The sequence below is a fragment of the Urocitellus parryii genome, chromosome 4 (genome assembly GCF_045843805.1).
Source record: "Urocitellus parryii isolate mUroPar1 chromosome 4, mUroPar1.hap1, whole genome shotgun sequence".
NCBI classification, from domain to species: Eukaryota; Metazoa; Chordata; class Mammalia; order Rodentia; family Sciuridae; genus Urocitellus; species Urocitellus parryii.
Window position 1 is genome coordinate 210,953,373 of NC_135534.1, and position 17,635 is coordinate 210,971,007.

Here is a 17,635-nt window from a genome sequence, read left to right on the forward strand (position 1 = left end):
GGCGGGGCGGGGGGGGGGGGGGGGGGGTGGTCACAGCTCCTCTGCATGGGTTGGGTTGAGGATGACCCTCTGTAGGCCCCTGCACCTGTAACGATGCTCGTATGCCATTGGTCAGCTGTCTGCCTGAGCACTCCTGTGGTGGAGTATTTTAACTGGATGGTGAGCCCTGCTATTGCACACTTGTACCTAGGGCCTTGAATTCCCCCCTAAAAGAACCCTGCCCCACCAAGCACCTGGGCGTCCTAGAGCCATGGGGAGGCTCTGGGGCTGGAGGCGGGGCGTGCAGTCCCGCCCCTGGGTGGGGCCTCTGGCTCTAGGAGGGGTGCACTGTGGGAGGAGTCAACTCCCCGACTGGAGCCCTGGAGGAGCGTCTGTTTGGTCAGCTCTCTGGAGGGATCACTCCACTTGGGCCCAGGAGCCACCTGGAGCTGGCACGCAGCAGGGACCTACGCAAAGTTTACTTCCAGTGGTGACTGTGAGCTCAGAGGTACGGCTGGAGGTCAGTGTTCTGAGGAAACGGCGGGTGAAGTGCAGACGCTGCCCAGTCCTGGAGGGCCACACGGACTTTTCACCCCACCAACTGCCTTTGCCAGGCTGGAGTCCCCTCCCATCCATCCTGATTCCTGCCCTGGGTCCCCCACGTTGGGCCCCAGTGAGCACAGCTCTGGGTACAGCAGTCCATCTTGGGCCCTGCTTGACCCTGAGCACTTGGACCCACCAAGCCAGCTCCCAGCAGAAGAAGGGAGTGATCTCCGGGCCTCCCAGGGTTCCAGAACTCTAGACAGTGAGTCCCTGCTGGAGACCAGAGTCCAGGTTGGCACCTGGTCCCTGCCAACTGGGCAAGAGCAGGAAGAGGGTGTGGGGGAGGAGTGCCCTATCTGCACAGAGCCCTACGGGATGGGCGAGCACCAGCACCGTCTGGCCCTGCTGAACTGTAGACATGGCCTGTGTGTGGGCTGCCTGCACCAGCTGCTGGGCACCACCCCCAGCACCGACCTGGGGCGTGTGCGCTGCCCCCTGTGTCGCCAGAAGACACCTGTGCTGGAGTGGGAGATCTGCCGGCTGCAGGAGGAGCTGCTTCAGGCTGACGGGCCCCAGTGCCCACCACCTCCCTCACCCCCAACACCTTCCCTTCGTGGCCCTGGGCCCTGGGGCTTCCTAGAACACCGCTACCAGCTGCGTTTCCTGGCAGGGCCTGTGGGTGGCCGGGGCTGCCTGCCCTTCCTGCCTTGCCCGCCCTGCCTAGGCACCTGGTTGTGGGCACTGCGGGAGCGTGGGCCCTGCACCCGCCGCCTGGCACTGCTGAGCCTGCTAGTGCTTGAGCTGCTGGGGCTGCTGCTCATCTTCATGCCACTCATGCTGCTAGGGCTGCTCTTCATGCTCCTGGACCGCTCTGGCCGCTGAGCAGAACCCAGGCACTGGCCTTCAGTCCAGACCTACTATCACTGAACAAGACCAGGACCCAGGGCTACCCAGAAGCCCCACTCTACCAGAAAGCCCCCTCCCCCCACCCCCACCCCCGTGACCCAACTCTGACTGAGCCCAAGGACATCATGCCAAGGACAGCTGCTAGAGGAGGCCAGTCCAGCAGAAATGTCTGTGAGCAGGGCCCCACATGCTTGCAAGTGACAGTCTGGCCATGGGCACACACTGGCCCACACCTCCCCCTTCCAAGGTCCAACTGAGCAGGCAGATGTGAATGTGAACAGAGATCTGGCAGTGAGTCTGTTCCCTGGAGAGGACAGGGGCTCACCCATCGTACAGGCCAGTGTGCATCCCTGAAGGTCAGGGTGGCCAGCAGGAGGAGCCTGCACTGTACATGCCCAACCTGGGCCAGGACCAGAGGGTGGTCTGGAGCATCCAGGGTGCCACCACTAGATGTGTGTTGCAAGGGACAAGGGCCCGTGCAGGCCCTGGAGCTTGAGGAGTGCCAGGCCCAAGCCCCTGCTCTGCCTGCCTGCACCACCTCCCACCTCCAAGCCTAAGGCCCTCACCTGAAAAAGGGGACAGCTGTGGCCTACCTCACAGCTTGTTGGTGATGTAATGTGAGGCCCAGCACTGTGTGCTAAGTGCTGTCCTGGCAAAAGTGGTTCTCAATAAACAGTAGCTGCTAATACCATTGTTGTCCCGCCTGTCCTTGCTGTTACCCCACCTCCACCATCCAGGCTGCTGTCCCTATAAAGTACCCTTGCAAAGGTACTTTCTACAATCCCAAGTGGTCCAGCCATCAAGACAGGAGACCTGGGTCCTTGTACTCTCATCACAGTCTTGGGCCATCTGGAAACCACTGCTCATAACTGGCCCAAAGGTTTTTCCCACATAACCGTGGTAGACCAGCACAGGTACTCAGGACCAGGTGAGTTCTCCATACAGCCACTGGCTGGTGCCAAGGGAAGGTCCTAGTTACCCGGCTGGGCAGTTCTGGACACTTGCCACACAGCCCTCTGTGGTGCACACTAGCAGCCCTTCTGCACCAACATGAAGGGGACTTGTTCACAGCCAGACCCGGTCCTCCCAAGGACATGCTCACCAAGCTTGAGAAAGCCAACCCTGAGCAGAAGGTGGCCTCCCTCTTGCAGGTGCCCACCCTGTGCCCAGGCTTGGGCATAGCCCATAGCTCTAGTCCAGGGGACAGGTACAAACTTTGGCAAAGAGTTTTAATGGCAAAGTTGGCTGCAGCGACAATGCCACATGGGGTGGGGCCAGAAGCCATAGTGGGTGAGGAAGGGTCAGCAGGCAACAGGGCAGGGCCAGATCCCTGAAGCAGCATCAAGCGAGGACTGGCACGCAGTAGTGGGCAGGTGGGCACACTACATGATGGAGCAGGCGGACAGCGGGTTCCGCACGTGGCAGGTGCACGCAGCTCCACAGTACTGCCGGAAGGTCTGGTAGCAGCTGCCCTCAGGCTCACCCCCCCACTGGCCACCGGATGGGGCAGTCAGTGCCTCCGGAGGCAGGCGACTCAAGATGGATGTATTGACAGCCAGCGCAGCCAGGCCATAGTCAGTGAAGAGCACAGTCTCACGGCGGCAGGTGGGGCAGGAGATGAACTTGTACTTGGGGCAGGACTCATAGAGAATCTGCAGGCACTGCTCACACACAGAGTGCAGGCAAGATAGCACTCGGGGCCGCCGCTGGGTAACGTTGTATGTGTGCCCGCAGGTGGGGCACTCCAGGGGCTCACCTGCTGCAACTGTCCCAGTCCCTGATGAAGAAGCCACAGAGGCAGCCGGTGCAGGCCGAATCACATACTGATTCACAATGACCTCGTCCGCTGGCGCCACTCGAGGGAAGCCCAGTTCAGAGCTGCCCTTTTGGGGCCGCCGTGGCAAGGGCGGGGTGTGAGGTGCCCCTTCCAAGGCAGGCATGTCCCCCCCACATGCCTGGTTGACAATGATCTCTGTGTGTGAGGGCCAGGCACGCTTGGGTGCCAGAGTTGGGGTGGGCCGGGGTGCAGGTGGGAAGCAGGGGGCAGCTGCCGGGAGTTCAGGGAACTTTTCAGGATGGACAATTTTCATGGCCTCCATCTTGAGGATGACATGTGGGCCCTTCAGGCAGGACATGAGGAGGCCCGGCCAGCCACTGCCCACCTCGGGCCCAGGGTCAGCTGGCATTCGGCTGTCTGCAGTCAGACTGGATTTTCGGGTAGGAGAGGGTGTTGGTGAGGGGCAGGGAGGAAGAGAGGGAGCAGCATCCTGGTCCTGCCAGGCCTGGTGGGGTCCCCGGCAGCCCCGTGGACTCCTAGGGGCAGCCGGTGAGAGCTGGGGGGTCAGCCCCCCGCCCAGTGGCCACAGTGGCTTCTCTGGTCCAGTCCTGGGAGGAGGAGGAAGTGGTGGTGGGGGGGGAGGCAAACGGGGACAGGGAGGTGTAGGGGGCTGCCCTGGGCTGGAGGTCTGACCTAGGGGCTCACCCAGGGTCGCTGGCTGCTGAGGCTGGCAAGGGGGCGTGAGGGGAGCCCCCCCAGCAGCCGAGGTCAGCAATCCCTGGGCCGGGACATCGGGGCAGGCAGGGGCTAGGTGGGCCCCATGGCTCCAGGACAGGGCGCCCAGAGAAGGCAGCTAGCCTGGGCACTGGTTGCAGGAGGACCTGGGCGGCAGGCTCCGCAGCACGATCAGAGGAGAGGCCTGCACCAGGCCTGAGCTGAAGGTGAGAAATAGCATGAGGGGCGCACTCCGGCCCATTTCCACCCTCGCCCTCACTCCCTCCCTGCACAAAGGACGGACGCCCGACCTCTGACCCTGACCTCGGGCGTTAAGAACCCCACCTCCGCGGGACCCAGTTCCCTCCCCAGTCCCCGCCTCCAAGGCCAAACACTGGGTCCGGAGGGCTGACCCAGCCAGGGTGGATAGGGGCGATGAGTCGGACCCCCGCCCCTCCCCCGCTCACCTGCCCCAGCCTGGCGTCCCCGGGCCGCGCCGCCGCCGCAGAGGTTGTCTCAAAGGCAGGCCCGGATGCGGCGCCCGCGCCTTGGCCGGGTGGCTAGAAGGCTCGGGAGGTTCAGGCAGCTCGGGCGGCTCCGGCGGCGACCTCGGGCGATGGCGGGCGCGGGCGGCACCCAGGGGCGCCGGCGCGGGGCTCGGGGCGCGGGGCTCAGCTCGGCGGCGGCGGCAGGTGCGTGCGGAGCGTGGCGCGCTCTGCGGCGGAGGCGCGGGGACCGCAGTGCGCGCGGCGCCCGCCCGCGCCCGCAGCGCCACCCCCTGTCTGGGGACCCGCGCGGGGTCCGCGGGGCGGGGCCAGTCTCTCGGCCGCCCCTCGATCGGTTCCAGGCCCTGCGCCGCTCCTGGGGTCGCCCTCCCCTGTAAGCTGCGTACGGGTCAGGACCCCCATTTTGCCCCCCAATCCGTCCCTCCCCTGCTGGCTGACCCTGGGTCCTGGCAACCCCCCACCCCCAACTCTGGAAGGAAAATCCTCGTTTTTTCCTTGACATTTTGAGGTCTCATAATGCCCCAAGTGGGGAGGAGAGAGGACCCCAGAGGGGTTTCTAGGAAAGCTGGGTCCCACCCACCGCCCCACCTTGTGCCTGCCCTCGCGTGATCCCCAGGAGTATGGTCTCTGCTTGTCCTTCCATTCGGTCCCCCGTGGAAATGCCTCGTGTCCTGCTCATCCACACACCCACGCGCGCCCAGTCCTAGATGGCTCAGAGAGGGATGTGACTTCAGGAGGGATGAGCATGGGGAGGTCAAGCAGACACCACAAGAGTGGACCAAGGGGTTTCGGGGGTCAGGAGACTTGGAGGAGTGGTGGACAGATGGGTGGGGTGAAGTATGCGGAAGGTTGAAGATGGCTGGATAGTTGGACAGTTCACGTGTTGGGTGGAGAGAGCAGCCCACGGAGGACACTCACCTGCCCAGGATGGGAGTGGCCCTCCTGGCATCCCATCAGGTCAGAAGGAAGGCACGCCATCATCGCGCGTTGTGTGCTAACCTGACCCCACCCAGCAGAGAGGCCCCATTCCTTTCTGTTTTCTCCTCAGCAGGGTTCCCTGTCCATTGGCTACAGTCTCTCCCCACCCGTGGGGAGCCCTCGCCTGAGGAGAGGACCTCCGGGTGACTCTCCTGCTGGATGACCCCTGCTGGTAACTGCAGGGCTGGGGATCGAGAGCGTCAGGGCCTCCGGAGTGCCATCCCTCGCCCTGCAAGGCCACCATGTAGCACGCTGCCACTTCAGTGACCAGGCTCTGTGCCTGACCCTAGACAGCCAGGCCTCCTTCAGGGCCACAGCCTCTCTCCTTTCTACAGGCCAGACCAAGGGAAAGGTGTTCCTGTGGAGCAACAAGGGGCCGCCTTGTGGCTCTGCGGGACTCATTCCACAGAGCAGATGTGAGAGGTGTGCAAGTGAGCAGGAATGCATCGGAAGGGGCGGCATTATGGGGCCTACCATGACGGTGGGGCAACTGAGGTGCTGCGGCCAGAAGGCCTAGAGCACACCCTCGGCTGCAGGATCTGTGCACTGACCTGCGGGCTCGCCAGTCCCGCACGTGAGGAGGTACCCGGCCGTCGACTCCACCCCTTGCTTGAGGCCCCGCCCAGTAGAGCGTGGCCCCGCCCCGTGAAGATTCAGGCCCACCTCGCCCCGCCCTGCCGGGAGGCCCAAGCCAAATATCTAAGCTTCCGAACCGGATCTTTTGAGAAACCCTGAAGCGCTGAGGCTTCTGGGGGAATAGTCTCCACTGAGCGCCCCAGCCCGGATTGCGCATGCGCCAGACTCCGCCTTGTCGCTAGGGACGGGGTCTGAGGGAGCGATGGGCGGGGCCTCCGACGCCTGCGCAGTGTGTCCCCGTTTTCTGCCTCCGAAGCCGGAGTTCCCAGGCCCAGTTCACCACACGTTCTGGTTAGCCAGAAGTCGTGTCCGGACTGATTTGACCGCCTCACGCAGGCCATCCCGTCACCCTGGTCATCGGGCCACCTCCCATTTGGTCCCTGTGCTTCCCAGGCGGGAGTTCTGCAGGTGCAGGGTCTAGGGGAGCCCACCAGTGCCAAGCCGGCCCCCCCCCAGAGCTTGCACCTGTTATCACCCCCACGACCCTGCGTCGACTGCTAAAGACCAGGGAGCCGAAGCTGCGGAGTTGGGAAGGGGCGAGGGCCAGAGATGGGGCACTGGGGGCAGGTTGGCCCAGCCCACCAACTGGAGGGAAAGTGTGGTTGGGGAAGTGAGCTGAAAACACTGTCACTTGTGTCTGAAGTCCATGTGGTCAATTGCAAGCTAAGTAAGGTTTACCTACCAAGTTGTGTCAAACGTTTGTTGTTAACTAGAAAAGTGGAAAATCCCCAAGTAGCTGGTGTAGGCTAGGGAGGAACTCAGCCCCAGCTGGGGCACTGATGGATTCAAACAAGGTTTGGGGACCCCAGACCACTGGCAGGCCCTAAGATCTGAGGGCTGATCCCACTTCCTCTGTGGGGCCATGACCCCAGGTTTTCCTTGGTGAGACATCGAGGGTGCAGAGCATGCCCTGGATGCATCCTGCCTGAGTCACCCCAGGTTGGCGGTGCCCCTCAGAGCCCAAACCTTGGCCACACCTATCTGAGAATGAGGGGTGGGCGGGCTGCTGTGCTCCAGTTGCTGGGGCCTCTAGGGATCTTGGGAGCCCCATCTTTGAGCTCCACCCCAGGGCCCCACCCCTCCTGAGGAGGGAAAAGGGAGCTGCCAGGCTGCGCTCACAGGCTCTGGGAGGACTGGGAGGACAGACTGCCACCACTGGCCCTGCAGGTGAGTTCTGGCTGTGGGTTCTGATCTGTTCTCAGGGTACCCAGGAGAGCCCCTGCCCTTCCTGGACCAACCCAGCTGTGTCTCCTAGCCTCCCCAACCCCATTTCCAACTTCATCCCAGGGGCAGGGCCAGAATACTTTGGGGGTGGCAGCTGGAGGCTCTGGCCTTCACTGTTGGTAAGCTCACACCCGGGCTCACCTCTGTGAAATGTGGGCCTTGCATATGCTGAGGGCTCTGTGCCCATGAACACTGATGCCTTGGGGATGCAGGCCCTGACTAGGCAGGCCTCTCCTGGGCTGCAGCTCTCAGGCAACTGTCCTTCTCTTGACATGATGTCTGCATCTCTGCTTACTCCTACAGCCTGTGCCATGGACCCTCACGAGATGGTGGTCAAGAACCCCTATTCCCATATCAGCATCCCCCGGGCTCACCTGCGGCCTGACCTGGGGCAGCAGTTAGAAGAGGGTCCCTCATCCACATCCTCAGAGAAGCAGCCTCTGCCAGAGGTGACCTGCACCCCAGAGCCAGCCTGTCTCCTGCGGCCCATCAAAGGCCCAGGACCCAAAGGGGCCAAGGGGACTGCTCCTGACCAGAGCCAGCAGGCCTGTCAGCAGCCCTGCAACCCCTATGGCAGTGGACAGCGCCCAGGAGGACTGACCTATGCCGGTCTGCCACCTGTGGGGCGTGGGGATGACATTGCCCATCACTGCTGTTGCTGCCCCTGCTGCTCCTGCTGCCACTGCCCACGATTCTGTCGCTGTCACAGCTGCTGCTGTGTGGTATCATAGCCTACCCACCCCATCAGGGCTGTGGGCCTAGGCCTCTGCTCAGCAGCCAAGGCAGTGCTGGACATTAGGGGCGGCCATGTCATGGGCATCTCTAATTCCTGCCCCTGGACAATGGGCATTTGCCCACCAGGAAGACTACCAGCTCAGACTGGGCCCTTTGGAACAGAGTCTTGGACACTGGCCGTGTTGATGGTGATAGGGACACCCTGATGCTTCCCACAAGGCCCTGGCAATAAAGCAGTGTGAGCTCTGTGCCAGCAACCCCTCCTTTGCGGCTGGCCCCTTTGGGAGGGGTCCCAGGCTAGACAACAGCATCTTCCCACATGCAGACACTATGCACACACAGCCTCCCCAGCAGGCTCCCGGCCTCCAGGGGATGGCCAGGCTGCTTTGTACTCCCTGCCTGAGCCTGAGACCCTGAGCAGGATCAATCCCAAGTCACATGGCAAAAGGATGCTATGCATGGTTCTTGGGGTGGGGGATCCCCAAGAAAGGCAGAAAGATCAGGTCGGTAGGATGGTGGAGGGAGGGGCAGGTGCAGGGCACTCATGACAGCAAAGCCCAGGAGTCAGGATGGAGCCCTGCCCCCTGTGAGTCACCTCCCAGTCTGAGCCAGGTTGTTTTTCTGGTTTCCCACAAAACATGGAATTCCTGCACATCCAGATCCATGCTTCTTGCCTGCTGTCCCACACCAGGCTGGGCTTCTTGAAGGCAAGGCAGGGAGGGGGCTGGGTGGAGGAGGGGGCCACAGTGCCAGCTCCCCTGTCATCGCAGGGTGCCTGTCCACATGTAAGAAGCTAGATGCCAGGGCAGGGAGTGCATGAGAACTCCCCCTGTGGGCATCCTGACATTTCCGGGGCAGGGCAGAGACATGGCACCACATGGAGGTGGAAGTTGAGCTGGCCTCACAAGACAGACGGGTCCTCTGTGGCCAGCCCTCCCCTGCCACAAAAGGACAGGCAAGGCAGGTGTGTTGTGTGTGGAGGTCTCTGGGCGTGAGCGGACAGGTCATTACTCTACCTCTGTGCTGGGTTCCTTGTCCCTGCTCCATGGCTGGCCCCCACCCAGGCAGGGGAACCTGTCTGACCAGTCCTGGAGGCAGACTGCCAAGGTGGTGGGCAGGAGGAAGAAGAGCACTTCTGCCCTTGGACTTCCTCCCAGTGGGGCTGAGTGGTCCTTGGGACTCTGCTAGTCTGTTCCAACTCTACTGGGTGCCCCCAACTCTGTTGTGCCTGTGGTCTTTGTCACGGGGCACCTCACCACACCTTCCAGAACCAAAGCTTCCTGGGCTGGCCTGGAGGTCACAGTCCAGCAGAGGCCAGCTGGGAATGTTGGAGGGGGTCTGAGATGGTCCCTGTGTAAAGGGGTCTGCCGCACATGGTGTGTGAGTGCCACCTTGTGGCCTAAGGGGCTGGCCACTGCATATGACTGGAACATCACTGACCCATCCTGGCAGGCACTGGGGTGAAGGACGTGCACCCCTGAGGGAGGCTGCAGGAAAGCCAGGACCCTCGGGCTCTGAGTTAGCAAGGTGCTGGGCAACCTTCCTGGAGAAGGGGACATGAGCTGGGGACTAAATAGGGACTTGTCCCAGCCTGAGGCCAGAAAGCTGTGTAGTGAGGAGAGTTTGCGTGAGCAGGGAGGGTGTGGGAGAAAAAGGGTGAGAGTGGGGTACATGGGGAGGGGGAGAGGTGAGGAGGGGGAGTTTTGAGGAAGAACTGCGGAGGCCAGGTCTGCTGGGGTTTATGGCAGACAGGAAGGGAGTGGCGTGAAGGGGAGGGGTCAGCCTGCTTCCTGCCAGTGGGTGTGCCTCAGATCCAGTTGCAGGTGCTTGGTGGCTGAAAGGGGAGCCCACTGCTGCTGCAGCCACCAGCTGCCTCCTGCCGCCTTGCCCATGCTAGGGCCAGTAACGCGAGCCCAGGGAGGGAGTCCCAGGGTGCCCTGGGTCTTCACCCTGTTTCTCTGGCCACCCACTGGCTGGGCATAGCTACCCAGTGGAGCTGAAACAGGTAAGCGCCTCTAGGGCTGAAGCAGCCTGGGCAGGGTGGGCCAGGGTTGCACAGGAAGGCCATGGGTGGAAAGGGACAGGATGCTGACCAGCCAGTGGCCACAAAAAAACAGAGAGCACACCCGGCCCTAGTGTCTGATCGCCTGAGGGCTGCTACCCACCCTAGAAGTGCAGCCCTGTGGCCAGCCCCCGAGCTCTTGGTCCTAGCACCCCACCTGTGCCAGATGGTCACAGACACAGGTGGATGTGAGCTGTGACCTGTGTCACTGCCCCTGCCAGCTTCCCTGCACATCTCCCCTAGGATGCTGCAGCCTGAGACCCCCCAAGCCCTGGAGGAGGGGACAGGCCCTGGGACCCTGCGGGACGACTGTGTCATCTGCTACTCAGCCTACGACCTCTCTGGGCACCTGCCCCGCCGCCTCTACTGTGGCCACACCTTCTGCCAGGCATGTGTTCGGCAGCTGGACACCCTGGCCCACGAGCAGCACTGGATCCCCTGTCCACAGTGCCGCCAGAGCACACCCACACCCCGTGGAGGGGTGGCCATGCTGGACCTCGACCTGGCTGCCTTCCTGGCAGTCAAGGCTGAGCAGGAGCCACCAAGAATGGAGCGCCGCCCCCCTGGGCCCCTCAAAGGCAGCGCCCCGGTCACTCAGCAGCCAGCTGGGCTTTGCCCCCCCACGGGCCTCCAGCCTCACTTTCCCCAGCCCAGAGGCTGCTGCTGGGGCTGCGGCAGCCTGTGCTGGAGCCCCCAGGGCAGCCCTGAGGTCTGGGCTCCTTCCCACTGCTGTGGGGGGCACTGCTGCCCAAGCCTGCACTGGAACCGCTGAACACAGGCGGTCCACCCACAGCTTGGTGGCAGAGCATCCTGGGTACAGCCTCACATGGCACAGCATGATGCTGCCACCCCAACTGTGATGCCCTCAGGTCACAGCCTAAGGTCGGGGACTATTAGCCATAGTGCTGCAGACTCCACAGGAAGCTGGTGACCTCCCACCAACCTGGCCAGATTTCCTTGTGTGCTCAGATGGCTGCCGCTGAGGCACCTGCAAGCCAGCCCAGGCTTGGACTCACCCAGAGGTGGTTGCTAAGCGGCTCTGGGCCGCGGCTGTTCCTGAATGGATGTGGGCCTCCCTCTCTTGCACATGGTCCGAGGTGTGAGCCAGGAGCGGAGGGCAGGGCCATCTCCTCCATCCCTGACCTGCACAGGAGCCCTGTGAATTTGTCTTTCAACAACGTTCACTGAGCTCTACCACGTGTCAGGCACTGTTCTGGGAGGGTCTCCACAGCACACAGCCACCAAACAGGGTGACAGGCATCAAGGAGAATGCTGTGGGCAGGGCCAGCTCCGAGTCTCAGGGGTGACCTACCTCAGGTAACCCAGCCCAGCTGGCCACAGACCCTTTACAGGGGTCAGAGGCTGTGGACACTGATGACCCCCCAAGACAGAGCTATAACAGCCTTATCCCCATAGCAAGGAGCTGTCATTCAGGAGACCTGGGGGGCTCCTCTTGGCAGTGTGGGACAGAAGAGGGAGGAAAGAGAATTTGCTGAGTGGACAGAGGCCTCTTTCTTCCCTGGGGCAAAGTCCCCTATGCACCTGGTGGTGGGGATGGGCATGAGCACGGCAGGGTGCTGGAGCCAGTAGGGCTTATGGGGAAAGAGCCAGCCCATATGCCAGGGGCAGCAAGGAGCCTAACCCCAAGAAAGGGCATCCCACAAGTTATAGGTCAGGCCATCAGCTGGGGAGCAATGTTCAAATGGGAGGATCAGGGAGTCAACTGGGCAGTATGGCCTGGGATGGGCTCTGTCCTCCTCCCTCCCTCTCTGCAGATGCAGCCACCATGCCCTGGATCCCACTACTGGCCATCACTAGGGCTGAGCCTGCTGAGAGCCTGGCCAGGCCCCACCCTGCCCTGAACCAGGATCCAAACCCTGGCCAGTTGCCTCTCCAGGCCACCTGAGGAAGCCTGTCCTCCCTGCACAACTACAGCAAAGGGCTTCCTTCTACCTTCTGTCAGGGCAGGGATGACCAGGATAAGGTCCACAGAGCACCAGCAGCCTGCCCTGCGTGGTAAAGTGTCCTTTAGTCACACAGACACCTATGGAGGACCTCCAGGGTCCAGCCCTGCAATGCCCCTGACCTAAAATGGGGCCCATCTTTGGGAGGCACCCCACTTCAAGAGAGCTTGGCTGGGGACTCAGAGCTCCTAGCTCCAGGGGGACCAGGGCCTGGGCAAGGCCCCTGGGCCTTGGAGCCAGGCAGGGTCTCCCCTCGGGGGCCTCAGCTCCTGGGTAAACATTAATGGGGCTCGGCACACAGCAGGTCATGTGCGCACCCAGTGGATCTTTGACCTGCAGCTGCTCCTGCTGGCTCCTCCCCACAGGTGCCCCTCAACACGCACACAGGTAGGAGCCCCTAGAACCAGGCCCCTCCAAGGATATGGAGGCCTAATGACTGCCAGGCCCAGGGCTTGGGCCCCAATCTGGGCCCCCAGGATCTAAGGCAAGTGAGGCCATCTTAGGACAGAAAGGAGGGGTGACACAAAGGACCCCCAGACCTGAGTTCAGGGGTCTGGGAAGGAGTCAGGGTAGAGGGCTCAGACAGGCAGTTCCAGACCCAGCAGACAACAGGTGCAGGAGCTGTGGGGAGAGGAGCCTTGTGTGGGCCGGGGTGTCCAGGACCCTTGCTCTACTCCTCATCCTGGGGGGTGGAGCCCTTATCAAGTGGAGACGTCACCGTTTGGTATCAAATGCCAAAGTCTAAGCTGGGACCATCGCAGTGTCCCCAATGACACCTGATAGGAGAGGTCTCAGGGTTCCCTACCTCCTGCACACTTCTCGCCGGCAGGCACCCAGAGCCCAGCCAAGTCTTCTTCCAGCTGGGACCAGTGGGGAGCTGGGGAGACGGGGCCTCTTGACTCTGCTGCCCCAAACTGGACTAGGCTATCGTGGCAGCGGCCTGAGGTCACTACAGCTGCCCCCCTGTGAGGTGCGGGAGGGGTGGTGGTGAGGGGCAGCAGCCAAGGCCTCGGGTTGGAGGACCTAAATTCAGCTGATGGGCATGTGGGGTGGCAGGGGAAGAGACATCTCTCACTGTCTTCCCCAGCAGATCTGAGCTTGGGCCTTGGTCTCTCCCTGCCCCAAATCCATGCCGAATTCCCTCGCTGGTGATCAGGTTCCCCCCCCAACTCTGGACACCGTTGACCTGGTGGACTGGAGTCTGAGAAATGCAGGTACCGGGAGCCTCAGGGAACACCCATGTCCACAGCACACCCTGAGCAGGGGAGGGAATCTGGCTGACCACCTGAACCTGAAGAGCCATGGGGGTTACTGACCACTCTGGTCAGAGCCAGAGCCCCAGTCCTCACCTTTTCCTGCTACTGCCCCAAGCCCCTTATGCCCCAAGCCTCTTATGCCCAGTCCCTCCCCTTGCCTGTCCTTTTTTGTCCCCTTTCTGGGGACTCGACTCCATCCTACAGGAAACTCCAGTTCTATTTCAGTCTTAGACGAGGGGACCAAGGACCCATGGGCCCTTCCTCAGCTGAAGGACACTGGCCAGCTGAAAGGTAGGCCTCTGGTACTGGGGGTAGCAGGTAGCAGACCCTTTACTCCCCAGATCTGTGAAGAGAGAACAGGGCAACTCATGCCTGCATAGGCCCCATGGAAATTCACTGCCCAGGGAGACTGCTGCCCCTCAGCTCAGCTACCTTCCCTGCCCTGAGGTGAAGGGCCACGCTGCCCACCTTCCCTCCTCTTCCTGCCTGCTGGTGATCACACTTCCAGGAACTACTAGGGTTGTGGGCTTGGCCACCCTGCCAAGGAACAGGAGTGGGGAGCCAGTCCCCACCTTGGGGACCCTAAGAGGAATAAAAGGGGCCTGTTCCATGGGACAGAAGGGGTTCCTGGACTCTACCTGAGAGGTGACAGAGAAGACAGCTCCATCCTGGAGGACAGAGAGGAAAGGGGGGTGGGGGCAGAGTGCGGGCTGGCTGAGGACAGTGCTGCCCTGTGTTCCCAGCGCTCAGTATGGCCAGCAGACTGCGCCACATGGGCATCAGCTTCCTGAAGGCCTGTGGGCTCCTGGGCAGCCTCTATTTCTTTATCTGCTCTCTGGACATCCTTAGCTCTGCCTTCCAGCTACTGGGAAGTAAGTGACCAGATGGGCAGTTGGGGCTGGGGCAGGCTATCAGCCCTCTGTAACTTCAATGAAACTCTTTTGGACACAGGCAAAATGGCAGGAGAGATCTTCAAGGAGAGTGTGGTGCTGTCCAACCCTGTGGCTGGACTGGTCATAGGTGTGTTGGTCACAGTCCTAGTACAGAGCTCCAGCACATCCTCCTCCATTGTGGTCAGCATGGTGTCGTCCAAGTGTGAGTGTACCCCCCTTATCCATAGTGGTGGGGGTAGTGGGGCAGGTGGGGTGGCTGACACGGTGTCCCCACAGTGCTGACCGTCCAGGTATCTGTGCCCATAATCATGGGCGTCAATGTTGGCACATCCGTCACCAGCACCCTGGTCTCAATGGCACAGTCTGGGGACCGGGACGAGTTTCGCAGGTGAGTCAGGGCTGGGGGGCGGGGCGGGACAGGGGCTGCAGCCACCGTAGCCCAGTCTCCCAACAGCCCCCTGTGGGTATAGGGCCTTCAGTGGCTCAGCAGTGCACGGGATCTTCAACTGGCTCACGGTGCTTGTCCTACTGCCGCTGGAGAGTGCCACCGCCATGCTGGAGAGGCTGAGTGAGATGGTCCTGGGCGCTGCCAGCCTGCAGCCGGGGGGGCAGGCCCCTGACATCCTCAAGGCGCTGACACAGCCTCTCACACACCTCATTGTGCAGGTGAGAATGGCCATATCCTCAGGAGGCCCGTGGGCCTGGCCACTGAAGGGAAGGAGGTGGAGGCCCTGCCCTGGACAGGGGCCAAGGAAGGTCTGAGCCTGCTCCAGCTGAGGGAGAGGGGAAGGCATAAGTAGGCAGAGCAGGACTAGCCCTGTGGACTTCTGAGTACAAATCACAATCCCTCTGTCCCCAGCTGGACAGCAATGTGATTGCAGGCAGTGCTACTGGCAATACTACCAACAGCAGCCTCATTAAGCGGTGGTGTGGCATCAGGGCAAAGACGGTGAGGTGCCCCTGATCCCAGTCCTTCATTTGACATCTGATCCACCAAATCACCCCACCCACTCTGACCCTTGAGCCCTCTGATCTCCTCTGCTCATTGACCCTGTCCTGAGTTCTGTCTCCTGCCCCCCTGTTCCCCAGACGGAGGGTAGCAGCAACCAATGTGGAGCCTTTGGTCCCTGCACTGAGAACAACACAGTCCCTGAGGACAGGCTGCCCTGTGAGCCCCGCCCTCAGTCCCCCATCCTCCCCCACCCTTCCCTCCCCCCACCTCCCCCACCCTCCGCCCACCTCCCCTCCCCTCCCCCTCCCCCTACCCTTCCCCCTACCTCCCATCCGGCTGGCTGGGGCCAAGCTCACTGCTCCTCCCCCAGGCCAGCACCTGTTTGCGCACTCCACGCTCACAGACCTGGCGGTGGGCTGCATCCTGCTGGCGGGCTCCCTGCTGGTGCTGTGCCTCTGCCTGGTCCTCATCGTCAAGCTGCTCAACTCCCTGCTGCAAGGCCGCATAGCCCAGGCTGTGAGGAGTGTCATCAATGCAGGTGGGGGGGGTCCCTTCCCCGGGATCTGGGACCTGAGAGCAGGGCAGGGACAAGCCCGTGACCCAGCTGCCCACCCCCAGACTTCCCCTTCCCCTTTGGCTGGCTCAGCGGTTACCTGGCAATCCTCGTGGGCGCTGGCCTGACCTTCCTACTCCAGAGCAGCAGCGTCTTCACTGCAGCCATCGTGCCGCTCATGGGTGAGCCCAGGAGGTAGTGGGTCTTGGGGGGCTCAGCATGGGGCCTTGTGGTGACCTCCCCTTCCCCAGGTGTTGGGGTGATCAGCCTGGACCGGGCATACCCCCTCTTCCTGGGCTCCAACATCGGCACCACCACCACGGCCCTGCTGGCTGCCTTGGCCAGCCCTGCTGACATGCTGCTCTTTGCTGTCCAGGTACCAACCTTAGCCCCTTCCCTGACTGAGGTCTCTTCCTACTCCCAGCCACAGCCCAGGTTCTCCCTGAATTCCTGGAGCTCCACCCACAAGCCTTGGCCTCTCCTTGGGCCCCTCACACCCTGCAGGTCTCATGCCCCTAGTCCCTGCTCTTCCTCCTGAGACCTGTCCTTTCTAGCTGCTTTCCCAGCATGGCCTGGGGCTTTACCCATACCCTCCACTCCTTTCTCTTAGCACCACCCGGGGTTCCCCTGTGTGGCCCCTGCTCCTCTACCATCTACCTGTGCTCGGCACTGTGTGCCCTGGAGATATGCCCTGGCCTTGGGGGGCTCCAAGCCTCTGTGCCACACTCCCAAAATGCCTTCCTGTGAACCCCTGCTCCCCCATGTACCAGTCCCCTAAACCCAACAGTTGGGCCCCTGGACAATGACCTGCCTTCCCAGGCGCCATCTTGCAGAGGCCCCATCCACCTGTGCTGGGCACTCCATGCCACCTGTGCCTGGCCATGGTTCTGTCTACAGGGTGCCTCCCACCAAATCTGAGCCCCCCAGCTCTGCACCCTGCTCCCAGACGACAGTGCTGCTGACTCTCTAAAGCACCCTGTCTCTGGCCCACTGCCCTGGTTGGAGCATCCTGGGTGCCTGGACAGGCTCAACTCCTGAAACCCTGGCAGGAAGGGAAGACTAGGCTTTGCCCGACTCCAGCCTGTGCCCAGCCTCTGCCCCAGCTGTCCACTCAGCCCTCCCAGTGTAGGGCCCTGCTCTACCCCCTTCCAGATGCCTGCCCGACTGCACCCCTCCTGGAGAGGTTGTGTGTTCCCTGCCGGTGTGGCTCTGGGCCTGCTCGCAGGTCATGCCTTGATATTGGCAGAGATGCAGTTACCCCACAGGGGCTGACCCAGATGTGTGCAGGAGGGTGGTACAGTAGGAATGTGCCCACCCCTGGTCAGAACCTGCTCTCCCAGGTGGTCCATCTCAGCCTCTGAGCAGAATGCCACAGACAAGCTTCAGACTTGGGCCCTTTCTGCAGAGTGGGAGGGCCAGGAGTTCTAAGAGCCCAGGTGACCTCCTATTACATGGCCCAGGCTCCTAACCCTCCTGCCATTTTGCCCTCCAGGTTGCCCTCATTCACTTCCTCTTCAATCTGGCCGGCATACTGCTGTGGTACTTGGTGCCCATCCTGCGGCTGCCCATCCCATTGGCCAAGCGCTTTGGAGACTTGACTGCTCGCTACCGCTGGGTGGCCATTGTGTATCTGCTCCTCACCTTCCTTCTGCTGCCCCTGGCAGCCTTTGGGCTCTCCCTGGCAGGGAGCATGGTGCTGGCTGCAGTCGGGGGTCCCCTGGTGGGGCTGGTGCTCCTTGTCATCCTGGTTAATGTTCTGCAGCAGCGACGCCCATCTTGGCTGCCAAGCTGCCTGCGGTCTTGGGCCTGGCTGCCCCTCTGGCTCCATTCCCTGGAACCCTGGGACCGCCTGATGACTCACTGTTGCCCTGGTAGAGCTTGTGGCCCCTCTCAGAGTACTGCCAAAGAGGCTCACTGCTATGATAACCCTGAGATCCTGGCTTCCCAGCAGTTGTAA

At 62.0% G+C, this 17,635-nt stretch overlaps 5 protein-coding genes across 6 annotated transcripts; 4 read left to right on the plus strand and 1 right to left on the minus strand.

The window, feature by feature from the left end:
• The first annotated feature begins 93 nt into the window (after nt 1-93).
• On the plus strand, nt 94-1,450 carry LOC144254355 (ring finger protein-like). Its single transcript, XM_077797371.1, has 2 exons — nt 94-159; nt 247-1,450. Exons 1-2 carry the CDS (start codon nt 94-96, stop codon nt 1,402-1,404), a joined length of 1,224 nt encoding a protein of 407 aa, XP_077653497.1. The 3' UTR covers nt 1,405-1,450.
• A 1,205-nt stretch (nt 1,451-2,655) lies between these two features.
• Rnf208 (ring finger protein 208) lies at nt 2,656-4,574 on the minus strand. Of its 2 annotated transcripts, none has more exons than XM_026395458.2 (2): nt 4,387-4,574; nt 2,656-3,813 (listed from the first exon to the last, which is right to left on the minus strand). In XM_026395458.2, exon 2 carries the CDS (start codon nt 3,612-3,614, stop codon nt 2,811-2,813), a length of 804 nt encoding a protein of 267 aa, XP_026251243.1. In that variant the 5' UTR covers nt 3,615-3,813; nt 4,387-4,574; the 3' UTR covers nt 2,656-2,810. The 2 variants fall into 2 exon arrangements, with proteins under 2 accessions (XP_026251243.1, XP_026251242.1); XM_026395457.2 differs by having other exon boundaries at nt 2,656-4,140.
• Nucleotides 4,575-7,574: 3,000 nt separating this feature from the next.
• On the plus strand, nt 7,575-7,994 carry Cysrt1 (cysteine rich tail 1). Its single transcript, XM_026395396.1, has one exon. The coding sequence runs from the start codon at nt 7,575-7,577 to the stop codon at nt 7,992-7,994; it is 420 nt and encodes a 139-aa protein (XP_026251181.1).
• Nucleotides 7,995-10,304: 2,310 nt separating this feature from the next.
• Nucleotides 10,305-10,832, plus strand: Rnf224 (ring finger protein 224). The gene has a single exon (XM_026395609.2). It carries the CDS (start codon nt 10,305-10,307, stop codon nt 10,830-10,832), a length of 528 nt encoding a protein of 175 aa, XP_026251394.1.
• A 2,321-nt stretch (nt 10,833-13,153) lies between these two features.
• Nucleotides 13,154-17,635, plus strand: Slc34a3 (solute carrier family 34 member 3). Its single transcript, XM_026395534.2, has 12 exons — nt 13,154-13,238; nt 13,485-13,571; nt 14,024-14,152; nt 14,232-14,375; nt 14,450-14,561; nt 14,644-14,839; nt 15,033-15,122; nt 15,263-15,341; nt 15,496-15,663; nt 15,744-15,860; nt 15,930-16,054; nt 17,171-17,635. The coding sequence occupies exons 1-12, from the start codon at nt 13,154-13,156 to the stop codon at nt 17,633-17,635; spliced, it is 1,797 nt and encodes a 598-aa protein (XP_026251319.2).

What these genes read in the sequence shown, in the direction of transcription:
- Slc34a3 (XM_026395534.2), top strand. Translation starts at nt 13,154, where the DNA reads ATGCCGAATTCCCTCGCTGGTGATCAGGTTCCCCCCCCAACTCTGGAC. An exon ending in CAGCATGGTGTCGTCCAAGT is followed by an intron (nt 14,376 to 14,449) that starts GTGAGTGTACCC and finishes GTGTCCCCACAG; the next exon opens with TGCTGACCGTCCAGGTATCT. An exon ending in GACCGGGACGAGTTTCGCAG is followed by an intron (nt 14,562 to 14,643) that starts GTGAGTCAGGGC and finishes CTGTGGGTATAG; the next exon opens with GGCCTTCAGTGGCTCAGCAG.
- Rnf208 (XM_026395458.2), bottom strand. Translation starts at nt 3,614, where the DNA reads ATGCCAGCTGACCCTGGGCCCGAGGTGGGCAGTGGCTGGCCGGGCCTC.
- Rnf224 (XM_026395609.2), top strand. Translation starts at nt 10,305, where the DNA reads ATGCTGCAGCCTGAGACCCCCCAAGCCCTGGAGGAGGGGACAGGCCCT.
- Cysrt1 (XM_026395396.1), top strand. Translation starts at nt 7,575, where the DNA reads ATGGACCCTCACGAGATGGTGGTCAAGAACCCCTATTCCCATATCAGC.
- LOC144254355 (XM_077797371.1), top strand. Translation starts at nt 94, where the DNA reads ATGCTCGTATGCCATTGGTCAGCTGTCTGCCTGAGCACTCCTGTGGTG. An exon ending in TGGAGTATTTTAACTGGATG is followed by an intron (nt 160 to 246) that starts GTGAGCCCTGCT and finishes TGGGCGTCCTAG; the next exon opens with AGCCATGGGGAGGCTCTGGG.